We start from the raw sequence: 23,729 nt of genomic DNA, 5'->3' as shown, positions 1-23,729 counted from the left end.
GCAACATTCCACGAAGAAAGAACACTGAGTCCTCCATGTGTTCCACTGTCGCTCATTGTCTACTGTGCTTCGTTCTTCTTCTGTTCTTCTGAGCTACACTGTGTGATGCTGGTATGACGTTGCACTGACGCAGGTGCTTAAACTCCATTCCAAACTGCACCGTGGTGAGCTGAACTGCACTTTACCGCTTGGTGTAAACGAGGCCTAGAGGGCCTCCTCACCGGAGAAACACACAGTACCCGCCCTCTCTGTGTGTTAGACATTTGAAGTCTCATCCCCACTGAACAGGAAGTCTTCTCGTCCCTTGACTTGCAATATGGAGATGCAAATGTGTATGGTATAACCACAGAGAATCTAAAACAGCAAAACTACTGGATTTCACTCATCCTCTCGAGGAAGGGATAATACAACAAAGTGAATGTTTCCTGGTAGTGCTCAAGGCATCAAATGGTCATTAGGACCATTTTATTTACCTCGCCGTTCTGTACATTCAGTTATGTCTACATTGTGACCCAAACACGACCTTTACCCAGTGGTGCAGTATAATGTGGATTTTTCTTCTCTCCTTGTGTTAATCTTACAGTATTTAAGATTAATAGCATATATTTGTTATAAATTGTTTGTCAATTTCCCAGGAAATTATGCAATCCTCTTGCCACTCATTTCTATTATTACTTGAACTCGAAAGACAAGGCCTTAATGGTAGTAGGCACTCTACAAAGTGCCCTTCTAGGTTTTGAATACAATTATTTATCCAGTAAAGCTTTTAGGGTAATCTCAAACTTTCTGCTAATTTGCTGACGTGCTAATATGTTTTTTTTTTTTTTCACTTGCCAATGCCACAGTCTGGTATTGCATTCAATGACACATTACCTCTTTTCAAACAATTTCTGATTTTAGCCGCAGACCATGAAAATGTTCTGCCACTCGGGTCGGAGAAATTGTTAAGCCTCATTTCATGGCCCTAGATAAAATCCAAGCTCAATTCTGAATATATCAGAGTTGTTGGATTGATTTTGTTGATGTTTCCCTAGGTCCTATACTTCCATACATCTCTGCGGTTGCCCAGCACGGTGGTGGTCCTGGAGCTGGTGTCATTGTCACTCAGACCGGACGGTTCTCAGCTGGCTCTGGGCAGAGGATTCACTGTACTGGGGCTTTTTACCAACAAGTCAGAGGCTCAGGCTGCCGATGGGGACAGAAGGTTAGTAGTCAAATTAGACAGGTCAAATGAAACCAGTCTGGGATTAATGATGTTTGTGGACAGGTGGAGTTCTAGTGTAGAGATTGTGCTGGGGACTTGTGTGGTCTTAAGGGTTGTTCACATGCAGCGAGTACAAATGTGAAAAACGCTTCAAAGGTGTTTTCAACTAAGGTGCTTCTGTCATGTTTGTTGTTGCTAAGCAGCTGGAATCTGGGAGCTGCTGCAGCCTCACTGAAATGCCTTCAATTAAGATTAAAATCAAACAAATCAAAACTAAGAAAATGGATTATGAGCACCGCAGTTGCCTCACAGCAGATGCATGTGTGGAATAGAATGAAAAAACTCTCCATACCAACTCATTCAAGACATTGTTTTTTTGGATGATGGGATTTTCAAAACGGATGGTTGTTTGATGTGGTCCTGTGATGATTGACAACCTGACCAGGGTGGTACCCCGCACTTTGCCCTATGTCAGTTGGGATTGGACAAAGTAAATGTGGGCAAAGACTTTGTCTAACTTAAATGAGTGCAAAAATACTTCATACTTCAATAATTCATTCATTCATTTTATCTCTTAGGCTGAATCTACACCATGGATCGCCCAGAATCCTCCTGCATCCCCTGCTGAAGGACACAGTTGACTGTAAGGATCCTATTTTAAAATAATGCAGCATGAAAGCTGAAAAGGCCACCACACATGTTGGGTGTTATCCGTATTTATTTCCAAGCTCTTAAGCCTGTATTTGTTTCCAAGGTAATAACCTCAAAACCACACCCACAATGGTTACCGCTAACATGGAGGAGGCGGGGTTTTAAGACCTAACCCTAACCATTAGATAGAAGTCTTTGTTGTTTGGCTTGACTTTTACGGGCCGTGGTGTTGTCCATCTTTGTATAGTCCATGGATTTGACTTTTGGAAATCCATAATGATGGACCAGTGTTGTACCAGTTTTGCTTTGAAGGCAGAGAACCTGAAGGCATTGATATAACTCACCAACAATTTCTCCGTGTGCTAAATAGTCAAGCATTGAGATCAGAAAACGATTATAATTCAAAGCATATGAAAAAAATGGAAGTTTGGTCAGTGGCTGCAACTTTTGTCCCATATGTAAAACAATGAACTTAAACTTCTTATCTAAAGGAGACCTCCCCCTTCACAGCTGGCTTGAATTAAATTATTCTCAGACAGTAGGTACTGAAGGTAATATAATTCTCCACATTCCCATTTGAGGTCTCCATGTGTACTTTTATGAGCAGTTTGGTTATTTCTAAATGTGCTTCACTGTTTCAAAGGACTTAGTTGTACAAGTTGAGTCTCAAGCTCTCAGATTTGATTGTTGCCATCGTTTTGATTCTCAACAATTACTGTTACACAGTAATGAAGAAGGTTATTGCATCTGGTTGATCAAATGTAAACACACATCTCTGTGTTGAAGGCTGACAATCCTGACTTTGGTTTTTTGTTTTTTGTTATAAACTGGTGGAAAGAATATTTCTGACTAATAGGCAAACATCAGTAGAGAATTTACGAACAAATGTTCTTGAATTATTAAATTTGCCTCTGAGGCTCTGGGTTGGTCGAGATCTGCACTTGCTTGGCCTAAAACCAAGGCTATGAATTACAAAACGCTGTAGTGCCTCACAGTATGAATAACACTGTGCCCAGTGAGAGCAAGAGTTCCTGTCTTGGCGATCATGTCACATGAATATTAGAAAAACCTCTCTCAAACCGACTCTTAAGCTTGCTAAATTATTAACGGTGTGCCTGTTGTTTAGCGGGAATGCTGCTTTTCTGTTTGAAAGCCTGAACTGCTGTCACTCCTGCTGTGACTCTTTTATGGTCAGAACCCTTTTTCATTTCTCTCTGTCACTTTTATTCTCGTCCTGTGTGACAGGGACTCAGCCCTTGGATCTGCTGCTTGGTGTGAGACATTTTAAGTGTGAATTTGTGCAGTGAAACAAGTACCTAAAGCTCTTTTGTGCTACACTGAAGTATGTCTGGCTGATTCTGTAAAGAATCTAAAATGAGAAAACACGCCCCGGAGCCTGACATTTTTTATATTCTTCATTACAATTTCCACATTATTCAGTTTGCCTGACTTTGTTTTGGAAAAGAACGCGGCTCCCGATTAGAGCAGAATCTTCATTATTTCTGGATGTGTCGCAAATTTAGTTGGGGGCAAAAGTTGAACCGAATAAAAGTGAATTAACGCTACCATATAAATAGCTGTTTTTCAACATATCCATGGTATTAACGCGACATCATCATCATCATCATAACAATAGAGTGTACTTTCTCGTAATCCAAAAACAAGATGGCTTTCTAGATAAAGCTGACACAGACGGGGAACTCAGTTGAGCTCTAATGATACTACACTGGGTGTCAGCATGTATATGCTAATACAATTTAAGCTTGTTGTGATCATGAAGATATAAGAAGTTATGCATCACTTTGACCCTTGCATGTGGAAGCAATAGAGTACATTTCTCAACAAGGGATCTCAGTAAAATTCTCTTTAAAAATTAATGTATTATATTCCCACCTACCCCCTTAAGCCTACTATTTTTTTTTTTTTTTACTACTAACTAGTAGTTTTTAACTTTACAAAACCAAGTTACGCATGCAAGTAACTACATGGCATTAACCAATTAACAGTGCACATGCTAGGTAAGGTTTTACAAAAAAAAGGGGCTCAAATGCAGGGCTGAAATAAAAAAAAAACCCAAACATAACCTTTAACAGAGAAATACCTTCTCCTGGGAACACAAGGAACAAATACAGTGACAGGGAGAACGGACAAAGCAACACAGAGGCTGGGGAGCAGAGAGACAACACACCCATGGGAGACAGGGATCATTTGGACATAGGTGAAACACATCAGGGAGAGGCAGACAATTACCACAGAAGGAAACCACAATGACATGAAGTAAAACTAGTTATAAGGAATTAAACAACAGAGGAAATCAGGGAAAAAAGTGCAGTCATGGTCCAGGACACATGACGCACACATCATATGTACAACGTTACCAGCAATTGCACACCACTTACACAAATATCCTGTAGCAATAAATTCCTGGCTTTACTTGAGCCAAAAAAACAACACAGTGGGTTAAAAATGCTCTGAGACTGTTTTTAAAACTGTAACATTATCACAACAGAATGCATAATATTATATTAACTCCAGGCTATAACACAAGCTTGTTCTCTCATGTCTTTGAATGTCTCTACGTCTTTAGTGCTGTGCGAATATACTGTATGAACTTCTGTGACAAGAGCATTCAAACCTTGGCCTCGTCCTTTACACGATGGAGCTTATTTTCCATTCCAAGGCCAGCAATTGTACTCTGTCCCTAGAAAATACTGCAGGTAGGTCAGTAGGCTGTCCTCTGTTTGCGGTGTAGAAGATGGTCTTTGTCTTTACGCTCCACTGAGAATTGTTGTCTGTATCATAATATAGCAGAAGCTGATAAAATGAAAAGAAGGTCACGGAGGGGACTTTATGCTTCACCACTACATGAAAGGTAGTTTCATGCTACACTTTCAAATGGAAAATGTGCTTATTTGGGTTCTTCCCACAGCAGAAATAGCGACAGATAAATGGACACTTCAACCCTTATTTGTGGGAGTTGAAGCTCAAATGTCAGGGAATTCAAGTTGGTAGAGTCTACTCACCTACATCAATCCATTGCATGTCAGTGTGATGTGTTTTTACTTTTTGATATTTTACATGTGTTTTTATTGGTGTGGTCACAGAGAAATATAGCGAATAATGGATAGGACACAACATATAGATTACAGCTACCATGTGATGGTGTTGTGAAGCTTATTGGATTCACAGTTTCATGAAAACCTGCTGGTGGTGCTAGACTGTGTGGATATGGCTTTAGTCTGACCACATTAGTTAATTAATGCCAGCTCTTTTGAAATAGTCATACAAACAGGGGATAATTAAAAGAAATACTACCAGAATCTATAATTTAGCTATAATTATCTTTGACAACAGACCCTTTGGAAACATGGAACAAATTGTATCGCAGTGCCACTGCTATGAGTGTGAGTCTTTGTGGTGTGGTAGATGTAGGGAGATGTCAATGGTTGTTATGCAAAACAGGGGCAGGAACAGACACGGTACATGTACACTATATACTGCATCAGGCAAACAATGTGCATGCATTCTTTTAAATAAAAACTTAACCTCGTGCACAGAGTATAACTCAAAACAACAAGGTCTAATGCTCCAAAGGTCCAGAGTTATACACAGAAAAACAGTCGGCACACTCGATCTTACACAAAGATTGTCTGGAAGAGAACAAAAGAGCACAGGGCAGCATTATTGGGTTCAAATGGCAACAGCAAGGCCAGGAAAAGGGGTGGAGAGCAGGTGTGGGCGATCAAGATGCTGGGAAGCACACAAGGACACAAAGATAAATCGGTAAAAACCTGATCCATACAGCGAGATTGGATGGTACAGTTCTGCTGCTTCACCAGGCTCTGGCTGCACGAGCATGCATGCACATAAATACATGCACTCACACACGGTCAGGGTCAAGAGGCTGAAAATGGAAAAGGGATGGAAGATAAGAGAGGAAGTTGCCTTGGGGCTTTTGAAAGTCTTAAAGGAGGGGACGTGGAAACAAGCGCTGGAGGGAAACAAGAGGCCCAGTGGTGTGAGCAAAGCTTCCACTCTCATCCAACTCGGAGAAAAGGAGAGAGAAACAACCGAATGAGAAGGATGGAGGGCTCCTCTGTGGTTCTCCTAGTGTGATGAGAGGACAAACAGATGGTAAAATGTGTTCACATTTACATATCTTATTGAAGCTACAGCACGGTGCATTAATTTATTGTTTATGCCTGTGTGGATATGGAGGCCAGAGTACAGATTTCTAGCACACACTTCCAGAGGTGCACGAGAAGAAAGAGAAAAAGGTCCATCGGGGTCAAAACTTAGACTGACGAGTCTCCGTCTATGGCCTTCATCATGGTCATCCCTGTGTAGTGGTTAAACTTTTACTTTCTTTGTAGATAAAACAAAGATGTTTGCCTGTGTCTTCAGTAGGATTTTCCATGAATATGTGTCTCGGAGGCACCTCACCCCACATAAGTGTTTGTATCTACCGCCTACGCCGAGTTTTATTGCTGTTTGGGTGAACTTCAGATTTCCAACAAACATAATGAAGTTGAACAATGCTTTTCCTGTTGTGGCTTCTGCAACTGTACTTGCACCACTTTATGCTCATATCGAGACAGGATAAACTCTGCTTTACGACTTTGTCTGCAATTAATTGTGAGGAAAAAACATTTTCCTGGAGACACTTAATCCACCTACAATAACATTTTATTAGACTCCGATCTATGAAATACTGTGTCTTGTCAAAATGATTCCTTGAATGTAAACCATAGACTGTATATAAGAAATGGACATTGTCTTCTGATGAAGTGTTGCCCAGGACGTAGGACGGAAGTAGCAGTTAGCTCTCAGGGAGCGACCCCGCGAGTTGTAAGAACTCCATTTCACTGGAAATCTTCTCCCTTGATTTATAACATCAATAAATATTTCCCTGAGGAGTTAATGGTCTCAATTGATAGTTTCATGTCTTTTTCAATGGCACCCCATGTAAATCATGTTTCCATTTAGAAGAAAATAGGCAATAAAACACAGCACAAATTGGTCACTGGTGTGACTGACAGCTGTAATTGTCCAGTGACCGTTGATGGCTTTGTTTAGTGTTTAATTTAGAGAATTTTCGATTAGTTTTATGTTGACCTGTCCATGATTCTGAAAGTGAACATAATGCTTTGACTGAAGCCAGTTGCTGATGCCATACCCCTCCAATGAGTTAGACAGATATTGTGATGTATTGATATATGACTTTGTATATCACAGATATCATGATATTATTGGTATCGTGGACCATGTATTTCATATCGCGTCGTATTGTTTACCATACCATACCAAATGAGACGAACAAAAATTGCAGGTCACCATCCTCCATGCTTGGCAATAAAACAAAACCTACTCATCTCATCTTTATTACCTTCGTCTTTCAACCTTCTCCCAGAACGTCTGCCTCTGTTTGTCTGATGCTGAGCCATTTTTTTCTTTTTTCTTTTTCCCTTTACCTTGGTTTATCTCTTGCCAAAGTGACTGCGAGGTACCACACCACTGCTGTAAGGAAATTCCCAGGTATTTTTCTAATCTATGCACAGCATCTGACTGAAACCTGAGTTTGATGCATAATGAATAAGAAGAAATAAATGAAAAAGTTGCAGACACCTGGGCACCATCTGTGTCAAGAAAGTTCAGTTTGATTTTTGCCTCTCTTTTTCTCTTCCTTCATACCCAAGGACTTTTTTTATATGTCCTTTTATGAAATGTGCTCTCATGGAAAGCTGCCGTCACCTTTGAACACGGTTGAAACTGTGCTGCAACTTCAGAGATTGCTTCAAACTGTTGCCTATACTGGCTTTGGATGTAAGCACATTTTCTAGTTAGTTGGGAAGAGTTAACGGGTTTGACGGGGAAGAGTCACGGGCAGTGTGGGGAAGAGAACAAGAGTTATAGTCCGTCATCATATCTTGCGCTGTCGTGAAAATCAATGGAAGCTTTTCTACAGTGGATCCTGGCTTGTGTGATTGGGAAAGAGCAATGTCATTAAGTTGAAATTTACTCAAACAGATCCATCGCATAATCTTTTTTCTTTACAGCCATCCGTGCAGCTCATCCCACTTTGATTTATTTGTTATGAAGCCTTTTTTTTTTGTGAATCTTAAAATACCTTGCATAAATTTTAGCTGAACGCTTGTACTGTATTGATGTCAAGCTGTTTCTCCATATTTTGACAGATAAAAACAACAAAAGTCTCTTTTGTCTTGTGGAACATATAGGAAGCATTACTTATGTATAGTTCATTGAAACAACCAAGTGGTCTTGATATGAACAGCTATTATACCACTTTTTACCACAACAATTACTCAACCCATCTCTTAACTGCTCTCAGATCTCACCTCCATTTCACTATGTATAATTACTCTTCTTCGAAAATTTCACTGTCAGCTTGTAGAAACACCCCATGGGACTGAATGGAGCTTTTTGTATTGATTGCCACTGATATTGTTGAAGGTGCAATCATTAGCCCTGTCAGACTGAAAGATTGTGATGCTTGCTCAGGCTTGATGGAAGCCGACACTGTCAGCGCATCAAACGCCACATTGCTCACCCTCCAAATGGTCCATGCTTTGTGTCGACGGTAGGAATTGTGGGTTGTCACTTGTCTGTGGATGACCTGCCTGAAAGATGCAAACGTCTGCCACGTTGCTCATACATTTAGCCTCAGCTACGCTGCTGCTCCACATCGAATGTTCACAATTTCGTCATAGCCTCTGTAAAATGGCTTTTGCGGTGTAATGGAACGTCGCACCGAGGTCACCAGCGGCCAGATGGAATATTGAAAAATTAAAGTGTTTGCATGTTAGGTGTCATGTTGTCAGGTTGCTCGCTGCTTCTGAAGAAATATTAGACTAAGGTGCACCAATGGGATGGATGTCTTTGGGAATGACGGGGAACATTAGATCCAACCCATTTGCATTTTCCATAAAATGCCTGTGAAATATTGGATCCTTATGTTGTATGTCTTATTTTTGCAGACAGCATTCTCCTGAAGACTATTGATGGTGCACATTTGGACTGTGAGGTTAAAAGACACCCTGCATTGTTTTCCATGATGCACCTCCTACCAGAGAATGTCCTCGCATCTGGAGATGAGAACATCCCTGGACTTGCAGCTTCTCCATCAGGTAAATTCACAACACAAGGGGGACACATTGGTAAACAATGGTTTTTTACTTCTAGATACGAGTATGTGAGAAGGGTAGAAAGCAGTAGTAAGCAATATTTCAAACATTTCAGTCTTAACTAAGGCCTAAAGGACACTTAGATTTGCAACTATGAAACAACAACAACAACAACAAGGAACCAACTCCACCTTTTTGAAGGAACTGAAGAGAAGAGTTTTCAGAAACCTGGTTCTATCAGAAGTTGAAAAAGTCTATAGTACTTAGGAAGTAAGTTTCTAAGGGGGAATGTAATGAAGTCTGACAGTGCCGAGCTATAATCATTGGGAGTCAGTGGGAGGTATGGTAGCAAGCTAATCCTCTTCATGTTCTGGGGCTGTGAGCAGCAAGGACCTAAGCTGCCTTTTAAGACCACAGCCACTGGCTTGATATTCATGCTGCATTCTCTGCTCAAGAGACGAGGACTGCAATGAAATGCATGGTGGCCACATTTCTCTGGAGGAGATTAGAATCATACGAGCCATTTTCTCTTTGTTGTTTCTGAAAGGGGCTGTTGTGGACTTCACAGGCTTTTCCACTTCATCTACTAGCTGAGACACTTTCGTCAAACAATAATAATTCAGCTTATTTCAAGTGTCCACATGGAAACAGTTTGGGTTGGACTGTTTGGCACAAACTTTGTTGTCTCTCTGTATTTAATAATTACACCAGTGACTGGCACTGGGCAGTCCACCACTTGTGTGAAAAGTCATTCATAATCAAAGTGCGAGGGTTGCTGCCAAAGAAGTGAGTGTTTTCATCGCCCTGCTGGACTGACGTCTCCATGAACGAGTACGAGGTATAACAATAAATGATGATGGGGGTGGAGTGGCTCAGTGGTTAAGACCCTACCTTGTTTACCAAAGACATCATGGTCGCAAGTTCGATTCCACCCCTGGCTAATTGTACTTGATTCCATTGTAAGTCGCTTTGGATAAAAGCGTCTGCTAAATGACATGTAATGTAATGTAATGATGCATAGCACAATAGTCTGACAGTGTTTGTTGCAAAATTACATTCTTCTACCACTCATACACATCGCAAATTCAGTCACTCTTCACTGCCTTCCAAAAATCTCATCTTCATAAAATATTACAAGGACTACTAGCAGAAAGACAGAAAGCATTTTTATTTGCCCTCCACTGCTCCCCGATGCCAAAACAAACCATTATCAGTTCTTAGCGGAACGTTTAGTGCCACTGTTCGTCAATAACTTGCTGAATCAAAAAATTGTACTGGCACACTATTTTGCACCCCCGATGGCTGTCTACATCAAGCTTTTTAAAATACCCATCACACACTCTGTAGGTATATGCTTATTACAAATGACTACAAAATAGTCATATATTATGGTATTGGACAAATCAATATTTCCTTTCCAAGTTGTCAGTGGATGAGTACAATTCCCCTCTTGACATATTAAGCCTTCAAACTGTTTCTAAGCACTAGAGAGAATTAAGAATCACCATCTTTTTGGGGATTTACCCTCTGGGCACCATGAGTACCTCTGACACATTTCAAGATATTTCAGCTTGAAGCAAAGTGGTGGTCTGACCCCCGACCAGTCCACACAGACGAATGCTGGTCTGGTTAAAAATACAAACAGAAACAGTGGAGGTTTTCTTTAAAACATACATTCAATGAACACATGGAATTTGAAGGAGAGAGACTGGTGTTGAGGCAGACAGGTGAAGTAAAACTGCCTTTGAAAGAGTGTCACCCTCTGGCACTGAGGAGGAGAGTTCAGCTTAGATGACACACACACTTTAGTAGAATGTCATGGCTATAAAGCTAAACGGGTCACGCAAAGCAATATATATATGTATATATATATATGTGTGTGTATATATATGTATATATATATATATATATATATATACACAGTACATATGTATAAAAAAACAATATATATACGTATGTATGTACATTTATTTAATTATATCACAACTTGTTTCACTTATTTGGTATAATTGTGGTTTTCAGATTGTTTTCCCTTGCAATTGCAATAGCAAAGCCAAGAGATCCACCTTTACTGAGCTAAAAACAACATTTGCACACCAGCAGAGGAGTAATCAAGTTACATACCCAGAAGGAATCTAAATATTATATAACTGTAAAAGGGAATGGCCCGTTGACTGTTTGATTCCATGTTTTTATCATCACCAGGAGATGCTCTGCTGAGGCCTCAGCTGCTCAAGATGCTGCCCTTCACCGTGAACAGACTGACCATCTCCCTCCAGCCGTCTCTAGAGAAGTTTGAGAGCCAGCTGCTACAGCTGATCACTGCTGACTGCCATAACACGGTGAGACCATAACACACACACACACATACTCATACTCATAGACATAATGTAGCCCCTTACCCTAACCCTAGGAACAGCCAACATGTTCTCACTTTGCCAAAATTCCCTCACTCCTCTCTGTTTTTAAATGTAAAGGTACCTAACAATCTCAAGACATCACTTCCATCCTTCTGTGTGAACAGTTCACACCCTTCAAACCAAAGATTTCCTTGATGCACCTCCACCACCAAGATTATTTTCTCCAACCTTCTGTTTATCCCCTTTATCGTATATTTCCTGTCTTTATGAGTCCTTATACAGCTGTCATACACACATTCACCTCGCCTCCCAAACTAAATAGAGCTTATCTGTTTTCTCTTCTTATTGTCCTGTGTATGAAAACCCCCACATTTTTCCCTCTATTTGACAGGTGCAAGTATAGACCAGCAATTATCTTTACTGCGATTGTGCTCAGGCACTATCTGCTCACTTCAGGCTAAGGAGATGTGTCTTCGGTTTGGATGATAATTGATATGACAATGTTGTCACAGGGGTGATACCGCTGGGCCAGACCGTCAAACTCCAACACAGGGGGATAACCGTTTGTCATGTGGAGCAAAGGTGGTCACTACTGTCTTTGTTTGTTCCTTTTGAGATTTGTGCTGCATGTGAAGTGGAGCTAGAGGTCGACCCATGTTCTATGGCTGATGCCAATGGCGAAATCAGTGCAGCTGATGCCAATTACTTTAAGCCAATTTGCTTTTGTTTTTATTTTTATAAGAGTTCAATAATAGAATGATACACAGAATTGCTTCACTTAAAAAATATTGAACAACACTTCAAACTGCAGTTTATTCCTGCACTGAACTGTACTTACATACACAAACAAGGTCATTGACAAAACTAAACTTTGTCAAATAAACTATTGGATGGAAAAAAAATGAAGATTTATTGGCTAAGCAGCGTTTACCAAGTTTCTTGGTACGATAGTTTTCTTCGTAGATAGTATTTGCAGGATTCTAAGGGCAGTCTGGCAACTGTAAGAATCCAAGGGTACAAACACCACCACTGGCCCCATGTCTAAGGACATACAACAATAAAACCAAAGGGTTTTCATATTTTTAGCAGCTTTTAGCAGCTTTTGTTTTTTAGCAAGTAGCCTGATAGTGTGAGGGCCAACACAAAATAAGAATAGAATGTTTATTATAAGAATGCATAAAATCTCAAGTAAGCAACCATGTTAAGCTTCTAAATCCAGTTTTGCTCCCTTTTTTTAAAAGCGTGAAATGTTTTTACGCTTACATAAAAATGTGTTTATGTTTTTACGCTCCCTCCCGACCAATAGGGGATGGAGCCAGTTCTTTAGGGACTCCAAGGCCTATTTAAGATTAATTATATTTAAATGGAGGCTGTATAGAGAATTATCTCTCCCTGACTCTTAATGCTACCTTGCACTAATTCAGAGGGTCTCAGATAGCCACTGTGGCAAAGAAGCAGCAATAGAGCAGTTTGTGCAAGTACCCGGTGCAGCTTATGTGGCCAAAAATGAGAGGAGAGCGATGAATGAAAGAATTAATTAATACATGGACACACAAGGACAATCATAAAATAATAAGCAGATTGCTGTTAAATTTGCTAAGGCACATTTTGTACTCTCAGTGGAATAAACTCCACTGCCAGTGTCGTCGTCAGGAAGACAGTTAAAGCCTCAGAGGCTGCTAATCAAGTGAAGGATTTTGTTATGTTACTGTTTAATTATTGTTACTTTTAAGAGGCATTTTTTTGGGCAAATAGCTTGTCAGCGATTAGTTATAATAGTGGAAGTGAAAAATGATGTCAAATATCATTTTGGAAAATGGACCCCTCTGCTTCACGAATGCATCCCTTTCCCAGAACCATATCCTGATTATTTGATTTAGGCTTTTATAGGCTTGGGAGTTTTTGTAAGCAAATTTTATGTATGTGAAAAATATAAAAAATAAGTGGATATATGGTATAGTGAAGTATATAATTAACTACAACTTTTGGAGTAAGCTACAACTTTTCTGTTCCACTGTGAGGTAAGTGACATGTTAGCGTGAATCATTTTCTCACCCCACGTGAAATGTTCCGTGAAGCCCTTCACAACTAGCATAAGTTGCGCAGATTAGTTAAGTGTTTGAGACTTTTATAACTTCAGTGGTGTGACGACATTGTCAGGTCTGCGAGAGGTGTTAATGTATGCAGAAGTCAGCTTGATTGCAGCTTTTAATTAAAGTGTGTGTGTGTGCGCGTGTGTGTGTGTGAGAGAGAGAGACAGACAGAAAGAAAAGGAGTGAGTGTGTGTGTGTGTGTGTGATCTGTGTGACCTTTAAAAGTGTGACTCCAGCTGGATTGTCATCAAGCTGTCTCTGAAGTGATGCTGACACCTCACCCGCCAACTCAGATTTACCATTGTGTGAATGTGTGTGTGTGTGTGTGCGCTTTGTTGAGCGAGGCTCCAACCTAATACGTCTTTTCCTAAATTGGTTTCGAGGCAGAATTGGAGTGACACAGATGAGGAGGACTGGGGTGGTGGATGTTTGTACAGTGCAGCATGAGACGAAACCTTTATGCTGGTTGCTTGTCTGACATACAGCCAGAGTGTGGCTTCTTCTCACAAACCACTCTACCATAGTTGAAGTGCGCTCATGTGAGCGACTGGAGAAGTCGTGCAACCATCATAGTTTCCTAGCCGACTATAATAAGCACTGGGCTAATTTCAGCTGGGGTTTCGTAACTCTTTGCTCAAAGTGTGACTTCCAGTCTGAAAATCCAACATTATTCATCTTAAGGGTTGCTTGTACAAATCTTCCTCCCCCAAGTTTAAGTAAAGCTGGAGGCTGCATCCCCTCAAGTGACCCATAACAGCAAGTCACCTACACATCTCCCTATTATGCTTGATGACAAAGGGCTGAGCACTTGTCAGAAATTATGTAACATCTTGGCTTGTGATCAAAAGACCAAGGAGCGCAGAAGATGGTGAAGCGGAGGAGCGGAGCAGAAGAGGAACTGACGCCACACCGCAGGCAGAACAAAACGCCTCCGGCTGATTAAATGAATTTAGAAAGACTGGCAACAAAGCTCCAGGAAGTTTTCTTTTGTCCTAAAAGAAGAAAACTGGGACTGCCCCAGTGGTTGTGGCACTATAAAGAAGACAAAGGAAGTGATACATTTCCATAGTAGGTGGCATCTTGCACTTTGTTCTCTGAGGACACAGAGTTGGGCTGCACTTTTGAAAGTACTGGCCGAGTGCGAGTGGCCTTTTTCTTATCTTAATCAAGCCTGTACGCACTGTAGCTGCTGCAGTGTGAAGGAATGGGGTTTAATGCACTTAACCTATATAAAATATTTATGAAATGCAGCACACTGTAATGGCTGAAGATAAGGTAATTAGATAAAACAGACTGCGGCTGGTTATAGACTCTATACAGTATGTCAAACGAGATGGAGTACGTCCAGTGACTTATGGTGAAAGCAAAGCAGAGAAGTAACCCGATCCTTTATGGCGTGTTTCCATTGAGATTTTCCATTAAGAATAGTACCAAAATACGACCCTATTACATTTTTTGGTATCCTTCCATTGGTGTACCAGAGTAATGGTATGGGTGGAGCCGCTTTCCCTTTCGGTTATGTATATTGTGTGAACTGCAATGTTATGTGATGAGTGATCTAAATGTCATGACCGAAATAAATAAATAAATAAATAAATAAATAAACCCACGTTAGTCAGCTGGCATAGGAAAGCATCACTCCCTCGCCTTGACGTCATGTCGGCCTCAAACCGAGCAGAAAAAACGAGCTGCTCGATGTCCTCCGTTGTCCTCTGTTGTGTCGTGTTCTATGCAGTTGTTTATTGTTATTGTACTGTACCATTTTGGAAACACGGCTTTAGTGTTAATCAGATAGATGCAGGGTTTGGCACAGAAAACCAGTTTCACTGGTTCATATACGATTGATATGCACAAGTCGGTCACAATGCAAATTTAGGTCTTCAATTTTGGTTATCTGAGCTCTTACCATGAATCACTGTTTCCTCCGCTTCACATCGTTTCCTTTGCACCTTCATGCAAAATCACAACTTCACCATCATTCCACAGACCTCTGCCACAGCTGTGCGGTGATGGAGGCGAGCTGTGTGCTCGAGGCAGTGGCCAGCGTTTTTATTCCTCCTTGTCTGTCTTGCTCGATCACAATCCAGATGGACACTATGCGCTGTGGCATGGAACAAAAACGAACCCTCACGTGCGCACTGTGCAGAGTTCATTTAGATGTTTGATTCCGCCTGGTGTTAACAGATCTGACAGTAACAGTTTTTGCACCAACATGGGTAAAAACCTCAAAATATACCCAACGCTAGGAAGATGTTACAAACGCACACGTCACTGACATTAACGCTGACTTCACCACTGAACGTCCCCGCTTAGGTAGTGTTAAGAGTGCTCCAATTAAATCCTGTCAATGAGGCAAGGAAAGCAAAGTACAGTTTCCTAAATGACCTTTTTTTGTATCTGGTGATAAAGGAATGCAGTCGGTGATACTGTCAACAAATCCCATGAAGACCAATGAAAGCACATCACAAAGAAATGAGAATTTCTATTGTTGATTGTTGTGTTTCATAGAATCTGTTGACTGCATGTATAATTTGAACAACCGTATACTTTTAAGGTTGTGATGTTATGTGTCTGTTTCCATCCCTGGACTGGACAGAGTGAGCAGTGGGTGTTTTATGACATGCTTAGAGGGTTGCGTGTGATGGGAACGGAAAAGGGAAGGCAGCAGTACGAGTGTGTTTGACTTAATATTTTCGGTTGTGAATTATGTGAGTGTTTCAGCAGTAGGGCAACAGTGATTTATCGGTGGAAGCGCTGTGCCAGTTAAAATCTGTTAAGGAGTACGAGAGTGGGAGGATGAGAGTGGCATGCTAATGATGCTGCCAGTGTTTCTTGCCATGGATGACTCACTCTCAATATGGGGGATTTAACATCCACTGTGTGGGTAGCGGCACATTGGCACGCATGCACGCACGCACACACACACACACACACACACACATTTGCAGATTAACAAAAATCTAAAATGATGTGAAGTCTGAAATAGGTTTGATATTATTATGGAAAAAACACGAAACATTTTCTGTTCCAACACAAACTTGTACTTGGTCAAACCATGAAAAATGACCAACCAATAAACATCTTGTTCGTGATTTTGTGAGACACATGAAACCAAGAAGAACAGAGGCATTTTTCCTTTGTCTGCTATAGTTTCACAGTGAAATCTGCCCGAGTTGTGTAACTCACTTGGTAATTGTCATATTTAAACTCATGCGGGACATCATTTCACCTGCTTTCTCAGTCTCACACTCTTTTGCTCTTTCTCTCCCTCATACACTCTCGCACACACCTCCTGAGATGACAGTTGCCGTCTGTAGAGTTATTATTACCCAGCCCACACACTCATTTCACAAACACAACCAACACAACTTACTTTTCTGGTAGAAGCATTTATTTACACAGAGAAATGTTCTATTGTAAATCAAATCCAGTTTTTTTTTTCAGCTCAATCTGTTTTTTTTTTGCCAAGTGAAACTGGACTGATGAATCAAAAAGTGCAAAGAAATGGTTAAAGCTATGAACCAAAGGAATACTTTTGATTACCGATTTGCATTTAGCTATTAGCATTTGCATTAGCATTTAGCTCATTACTAGAATAGGGGTAGTATTTTTGAAAAATTTTGCTTCCCAACCTCTGTTTCCCCTGAGTTGAGAAATATCTTCACTTGGTCCTGTTAGCGTAACTGTTGGCAAAGATGGCGGACACTGTTTACATCCTGGGAATAAGGTCCTGTCCCCCTACGAGTGGGTCTAAAAAGTGCAGAAATAGGTGTTGCAGATTCAAGCCTCGGACCAAGTGTCACTGGTGGGCACGTAACAAAGAAAAGAATGAAGATATTTCTCAACTCAGGGGACAATGAGGTTGGGAAACACAATTTTTCAAAAATACTATCCCTATTCTAGTAATACAAAGCTAAATGCTAATTGGTGAAGTATTTCTTTAAGTTCAACCTTCATGCTTTTTGTTTTGACACTGTAGTTGTGTAAAGACTAGTATTTTCGACAAAGAAACCCTTTGAATGTTGTTGCTGTCCTAAGTTATTATTAAATGATATAAAATATGGCCAGGTAAATATGTAGTATGGTTAAGAAGAAAAGTAGACATCGGTTTTAGTGGTTGTTTCTTACCCTCTCTAATTGTTATCCCCAGTGAAACTGTGTGGAATAAAACTTTAATAATTCAACAAATAAATATCACCTCTACTTGGAGGTCTCTACATTTGTGGAGAGGTTACTCGTTTTTAAATTAGCTCATGAATAATTGTGGTTGCTAAAGAGCTGCAGTTTGCCACACACATGCACAAGTGTGCGGGGTTTGTGCACAGAAACACTAATATAATGTGAGAGGGAACATCATTAAATACACTGTCGCGCCAAAATGGAAGATATAATAAAGACTGTGATACAATATTTGAGCCGAACTCTGCTTTGGCAGCTTGGTCATCACACAGACATGAGGACTTTACTCTTACAGTTAGTTGTAGGACTGCAACAATTAATCCATGAATTGATTACTGATTGATTACTAAATGGATCGTCAACTATTTTGATGATTGGTTAATGTTTGATTTTTCAAATGTGAACATGTTCTGATTTCTTTGATCATGATTTTTAGTATTGGAAACTACTGATCAACACTTTTCAACATTTTATGGAGCATACTTTCTTGATTCATCAACGCATTAATTTATGAGGACAATAATGGTTAGTTGCAGCGTTAGTCGGTTGACATGGCTTATCGATTTGTGTTATTCAGGGTCAGCTAATGATGAATTGGATTTGTTTGTACCTCAAACTCCTCTTCTTAAAGAGTCTTTCCTTCCTCTTTTTCACAATTCAGAGTGTCTGCTGTGTGTGTATGTGCACTCGTATTTGGACCTTCTTCTTCGGCATACACATTGACCATGTAGTCAGTAGTCCCCAAGGAGACCAAAACCTGGTCCTAATGAGGCAGTGATTAAGGTCAGGGATAAAGAAAAAAGATGAGAGGAGCTGAGTGAATCAAAGCTCTGTTCATACTGATGTTAAATGAACACGAGAAAAAATAAATCATATGGCGATCAGTGTTAATATTGTGACAGCTGCTGTAAATAAATTAACATATGGGCACTGATGAGCAAAAAACAACAAAAACAAAACTGAAACTGCTGCAGATGAGGCAGTTTTCTAATGCGTCCTGAAGATAAATTGCATTCACAAAGCTCCTAAGCACCATGTGCCTCCTCAAACCACCTCCGATTTTGGCTTCTGTGATTAGATTGAGGATGCGTTCAGGACAGATTGGTGTTCAGACCTGTTCTTAGCCTGATCAGCACGTGAACAACTTGAATGACTCAGGATCGATGTTAATGCCAGGTCTGTACAGGGTCTATGACTCACTTAATCTTGTCATGATTGGTCAGCTCTTTATATTCATTCTTTTTTTACACAACAAAGTGTGTCCAAATTATTAGCCTGCCTTCCACGGCTCTAATAGCAACAGCTTTTACTGCAGCTACTTCAAAGTACTTCTCCCCCCGTCTGGTCAGATCTGTCCCGTCCTCTTGCGACTAAATGGTGAAAGATTGGTTTCAGAGATTTTATAGCAGCAGAGTAATTAATAGTCAGTGGTTATAGTAATTTTTATTGTGGATCAAGCTTTGAAATAAGTTTACATCATCAGAGTTTACATCGATCATGTTAATATATTTGAAATCTCTCAAAATCAGAGGTCTGTGACCTCTAGGGGGTCCGCAGAGATACTGCAGGGTGTAACATTTAAAAATGTTGTGGTCTCTTATTTCCGTTTCCACATTTATTTTTGAAATAAAATCATAAATTTAAAGAGCTTGTATGGATGATTTTCATGCAATTGACAGATATTGTTGCTATTGGCATCATCAGTTAATGTTTATAAATGGCAGTGGCACGACCACCCTACTCACTGTACCTTGCACATGTATACAAACATGAATATATGAACCTGTGTTTTATTTGAATAGCTTTGTTAATGAATGCACAATAACATGTTATGTTTATACAGTATATATAGTAGTGGCTCCCTGTTCTACCTCTCCATCAGTTTGGGGGCTCTTTGTGAATGTTGAAGACTCCGGCTTTAAATCACTTTGTCCTGAAAATACTGTAACCATGGTCTCTCTTGTGAACGACACCAAGTCTATTTTTCAGTAAATGAGGATTTTCATGAGACCATATTTAATGATTTGTCACATCAGTTTTTGAACCTACCCAGAGAATGAAGGAACAAACCCCCTTTTGTTTTTCCTTGAACTTTGTACTGTATGTCCATGTCAGGGCCATTAAAAAGTACCACGTTCTCTCTCACTTTGTCTCCTCTCCTTTGAGCACAAAGAAATAACCTTCAGAAACTAATTTATCCTCCTCTGGAAATCTACACTCATTTTCCTCAAGCTCACACCTGGCAGCTGCTGCCTGCTTTCCATTTCTCTCCCAACCCCTATTATTTCCAAAATTGCTCTAAATGACTTTCTTTCTCAAAAGTTCCATTTTATTTGAACATCAACAGTGTCCCCAACTCAATCAACCTTGCTTACTTACCTTTTTCACTGGCTCCCCTGCAGTTGGCCCTGCAAATTGAATGTATGAGAACCTTTCTTGTTAATATTAACTGTTTACCTTTCTGCATTGAATGTGCATGTTCTCCTCATGTGTGCATGGGTTTTGTCCAGGTTCTCCGGTTTCCATCCACAGTCCAAAAACATGCAGATTTGAAGGACTGGGCAAAGTGGACACTCTAAATTGACCATAGGTGTGAGTGTGAGACTAAATGGTCCATATATGGCCATGTGATGGACCTCATTTGGAGGAGAAAGCAGCAGAAGATGAACAATGATAATGCTGTTTTCAGGTGTAAATTAGGAAATGATCTCTTATCTCTGTACTTTGTCATTTTATTTTAGATTGAAATTCAAATGAGGAACTGGGGACTCAATAGAAAAGTTCAATCTAATAGTCCTCCACAGGCCAGCACTTTATCCCCGACACAGACTTCTAAGGAACCCAGTCATTTTTCTTAGATATTGCAGATGCTTTAAAAGTACAAGTTTTGCAGTTTAAGGAACATTTATGTTGAGCCCTGAAGGCCATGTTGGTGTAAAGTCTGCTTTGGCTTGATGTTGATGTACTGCTAACAGCCATAAGGAGAAACATCATGGATAATAGTGATGCACTGTCTCTCCCTCAGTTTATAGTTTTTTTTCAATAGGAAATGGATGGTTGAGCAAAATGTTTTGTTTCCCTTTTTACGACTCCCACACAAGGGTGACTTGTCTAATTGGGAGACAAAAACCCACCACCAACCCTTCTCTTACAACGTTCTCATGCTTTTGTTTACTCCGTTAACAAAGCCCTAAAACAAACTGCCTCTAAAAGCATGTAAATGAGTTTTTATTCTGCCTCCTCCTCCTTCCTTTCCCCTCTAATGATACCTAACAACATTTAAGCCCATTGGCTTAAAAGAAATTCCACTTTTTCTAACCTACGTGTCAAGTTTGCCTCATGATTGCTGTGTGGGGACCATGCTGATCGCTTACGCAGCTGTTACCTGGCTCGGTGATGGTAGAAGCAATATCTGGGGAAATATCAACAATATAAGATAAAAGTAGGAGAAAACGAGCCCGTGTGTGAGTGTGAAAAAGAGGAGAAACACACCCGCGTGGCACTGGTGCGCTCATCACTCAGAAAGGTCCTTCCTCAGTGACTCTGGAAATGGAGAATAATTTAACGTGGGGACCATTTCATTGTTCCCTTTAAGCTTCTTAGCTCTGAAATATTCATATTTCAGGCGGGGGAAGGAATCTGTGACGGAAGCAGACAGAGGCGAGAGGGAGAAGAAAGAGGATAGTGAGGCAGAGAGGTGGAGAAAGAGAGAGAGAGCAAAAATGACAGAGTAAGAAAAGAAGAGCAATGAAGTAAATGAAAGGGAAACTCGGTGGATGGGAGTGAGGGATGCAGGGAACAGAACGCAACACTCAAAGTTATCTTCTATAAACAACTTTCCTCTCGTCTTTCTTTTATTCTCTTTCAGAAACACTTGCTCAGTAGAAGACAAAACAGTTTCTTTGTCATCTCCGCCAGCACTTACTGCCGTGCGGAGTGAGAAGGAATCAACTGGGGCTCAGTCATACTTATAATCTGGATGTGCTTGAAAGCAGTTATTACAGATATTCTGTCATACCTACTTCACTGATGAGGATGATCTATTTGTATCGGTCACGTTCAGGCAAAAAAAAATTAAGTGTACGTAGGTAAATTACCCTCGCTGTAGTAAGAACTGCAGCTCGCTCCAAATGATCCACAGTAAGATACGATTGAGCTCATTCTTCCTAAAGGAATTTTCTGTCTCCATAATACTGTGATAGTGCAGTACACTGTTTTCATAACTAAAGCGTTCATAGAATCACATCTGATCCATTTTAGATCAAAGGCTGTGACTGGACACAGTCGGACAAGATGTGGACATGAAAGATACACATGTGGTAGTCCGACTGAAATCATACTAAATTGAATTCATGAAAGTCAGACTAACGCACCCAGATAATGCGGTTGGGAGTGCAATTATTACTGTTAGTCCAATCAAAGGTGATCTGCATGTGCTCCACAGTTTCCACCCCCAGGCTTTGACCTTGGAATATGCTCTGCCCCCTTTAAGATTTTTTTTTTTTTTTGAACTACCAACTAGCCGCCAGGTTAAGACGTTATTGTAGGTCGACCGGAAAAACGCCTAAGCTGAAAGGAGGCATAGTGAAGTCGGGCACAATTATTCTATAAATTCATTTCTTTCCCTTTAGTTCTTGTAAACTGGGACAAGGACAGTTGTCCAATTAAATGGCAACTGTTGATGAGCCACGACTTATAGCTCAAATATTTTTAAGAGGCCTGATATAAAAAAAATGATAACAAAATAGTTGAGTGACACAGCATTGAATTAATCTTCATTAACCCTTTAATACCTAACCCTTAACATTCTTTTTTTTGTTGTCTTTTGACCATTTTTCCAGAATAACTTTCATTATCTATCAATACAATTTACTGCCGGTTAAAATGCTGTTTGAACGATTGAAAATGAAGAAGTTTATTTAGAAAAAAGCACTGCAGTTGAACACGAACAAACACGTGTTAAATTAGAAATGTTAACAGTTTAAAACATATTTACAATAACATTACATTCAGAACAGATAGTGTGAAAGACTGACATTTTTAAACAATTCAGTTATTTTATTATTCCAAAGGTTTTTCAGTGTCCCTGCTGCAAAAGAACAACAAAACAATACGAATCGAATGTTTTTGTCTGTTTTCTATGGTGCTAATTTTCAGATACATGCAAGTTTGTATTGTTTCACTGCGACACCTGATCTTAACCACACATGGGGATTTCAAGGATGTTTGTTTTTCATTATTTTCTCTGGTAATTATACCGCTCATTATGATGCGTGCACCGTGCATGTGGCGGAGTCCCACATTTAAAACATGTGATGCAGGCTCCTCTGTGAGGGAACATCTTAGTCTTGGCACTCACACAGCTAATGTTAATTGAATGAAGCCTCAGTCTACATTATCCAGCTGGAAGCTAGTTATGTTAACACGCCCAGAGCCAAATCAGAGCTGACACCGTTTGAAAACTACACCAAGAGCAAGACATTAATGAGTTGCCACGACTCCCTTTTTTGGTCAATGCAAAGCAAATATCTGCACAAAAACACAAAACAAGTATCCACCTTATTTCTGGAGGCAGTATTGGTGAAATGATTATGGGTGGAACTTCCGGAGCAGAAGCGGGTAAGTTAGCAGTAAGTTAGTTATGTCCAGTGTCAAAACACTGAGGCTAATTGAAACTAAAACCCCGGCTTGGTGATGGAGGACACCAAGGCTATGACTTGGTTCAACGTCTGCCTTTAAATCAATAAGATTGTGTCCCATCTATTTTGAACAAAACACAACTGAGCTTGTTGCTGTGTAAATACTGATACACCTCAGAGCTTTTCAGCATGTTTGTTGCTTCACCGTCTCTAGCTATGGAGTTAAATTAAATTAAATTCTTAACATTTATTATTATTACAATTATTATGTGGGAAATACAGATGCTGTTGCATTGCATTGTTCTAATGTGATATTTACACACAGCTAAGCAGACTAACAGTGTTAAAGTATCTCCAAAAGAGTCAGTTTAACTCTTTATATTTAACTCTGTTAATGTTATGTTCACACTAAATGTGTTTAATTGAACACAAATTCCAGTTTTATCTTAATGTGACACTTT

At 40.1% G+C, this 23,729-nt stretch overlaps 1 protein-coding gene across 1 annotated transcript in view; it reads left to right on the top strand.

Annotated features, from left to right (window-relative positions):
- Positions 1 to 23,729, top strand: part of nphp4 (nephronophthisis 4) — a 137,825-nt gene that overhangs the window by 19,882 nt on the left and 94,214 nt on the right. The window contains exons 4-7 of the mRNA XM_044037700.1: positions 1,035 to 1,204; positions 1,783 to 1,847; positions 8,851 to 9,000; positions 11,203 to 11,339. Coding sequence (XP_043893635.1) covers positions 1,035 to 1,204; positions 1,783 to 1,847; positions 8,851 to 9,000; positions 11,203 to 11,339 — 522 coding nt within the window. The remainder of the gene's footprint in view (positions 1 to 1,034; positions 1,205 to 1,782; positions 1,848 to 8,850; positions 9,001 to 11,202; positions 11,340 to 23,729) is intronic.

Source organism: Solea senegalensis, linkage group LG11 (genome assembly GCF_019176455.1).
Source record: "Solea senegalensis isolate Sse05_10M linkage group LG11, IFAPA_SoseM_1, whole genome shotgun sequence".
Taxonomy (NCBI): domain Eukaryota; kingdom Metazoa; phylum Chordata; class Actinopteri; order Pleuronectiformes; family Soleidae; genus Solea; species Solea senegalensis.
The sequence above is the reverse complement of the archived record's forward strand: the minus strand, read 5'-3'. Positions and strand labels throughout refer to the sequence as shown.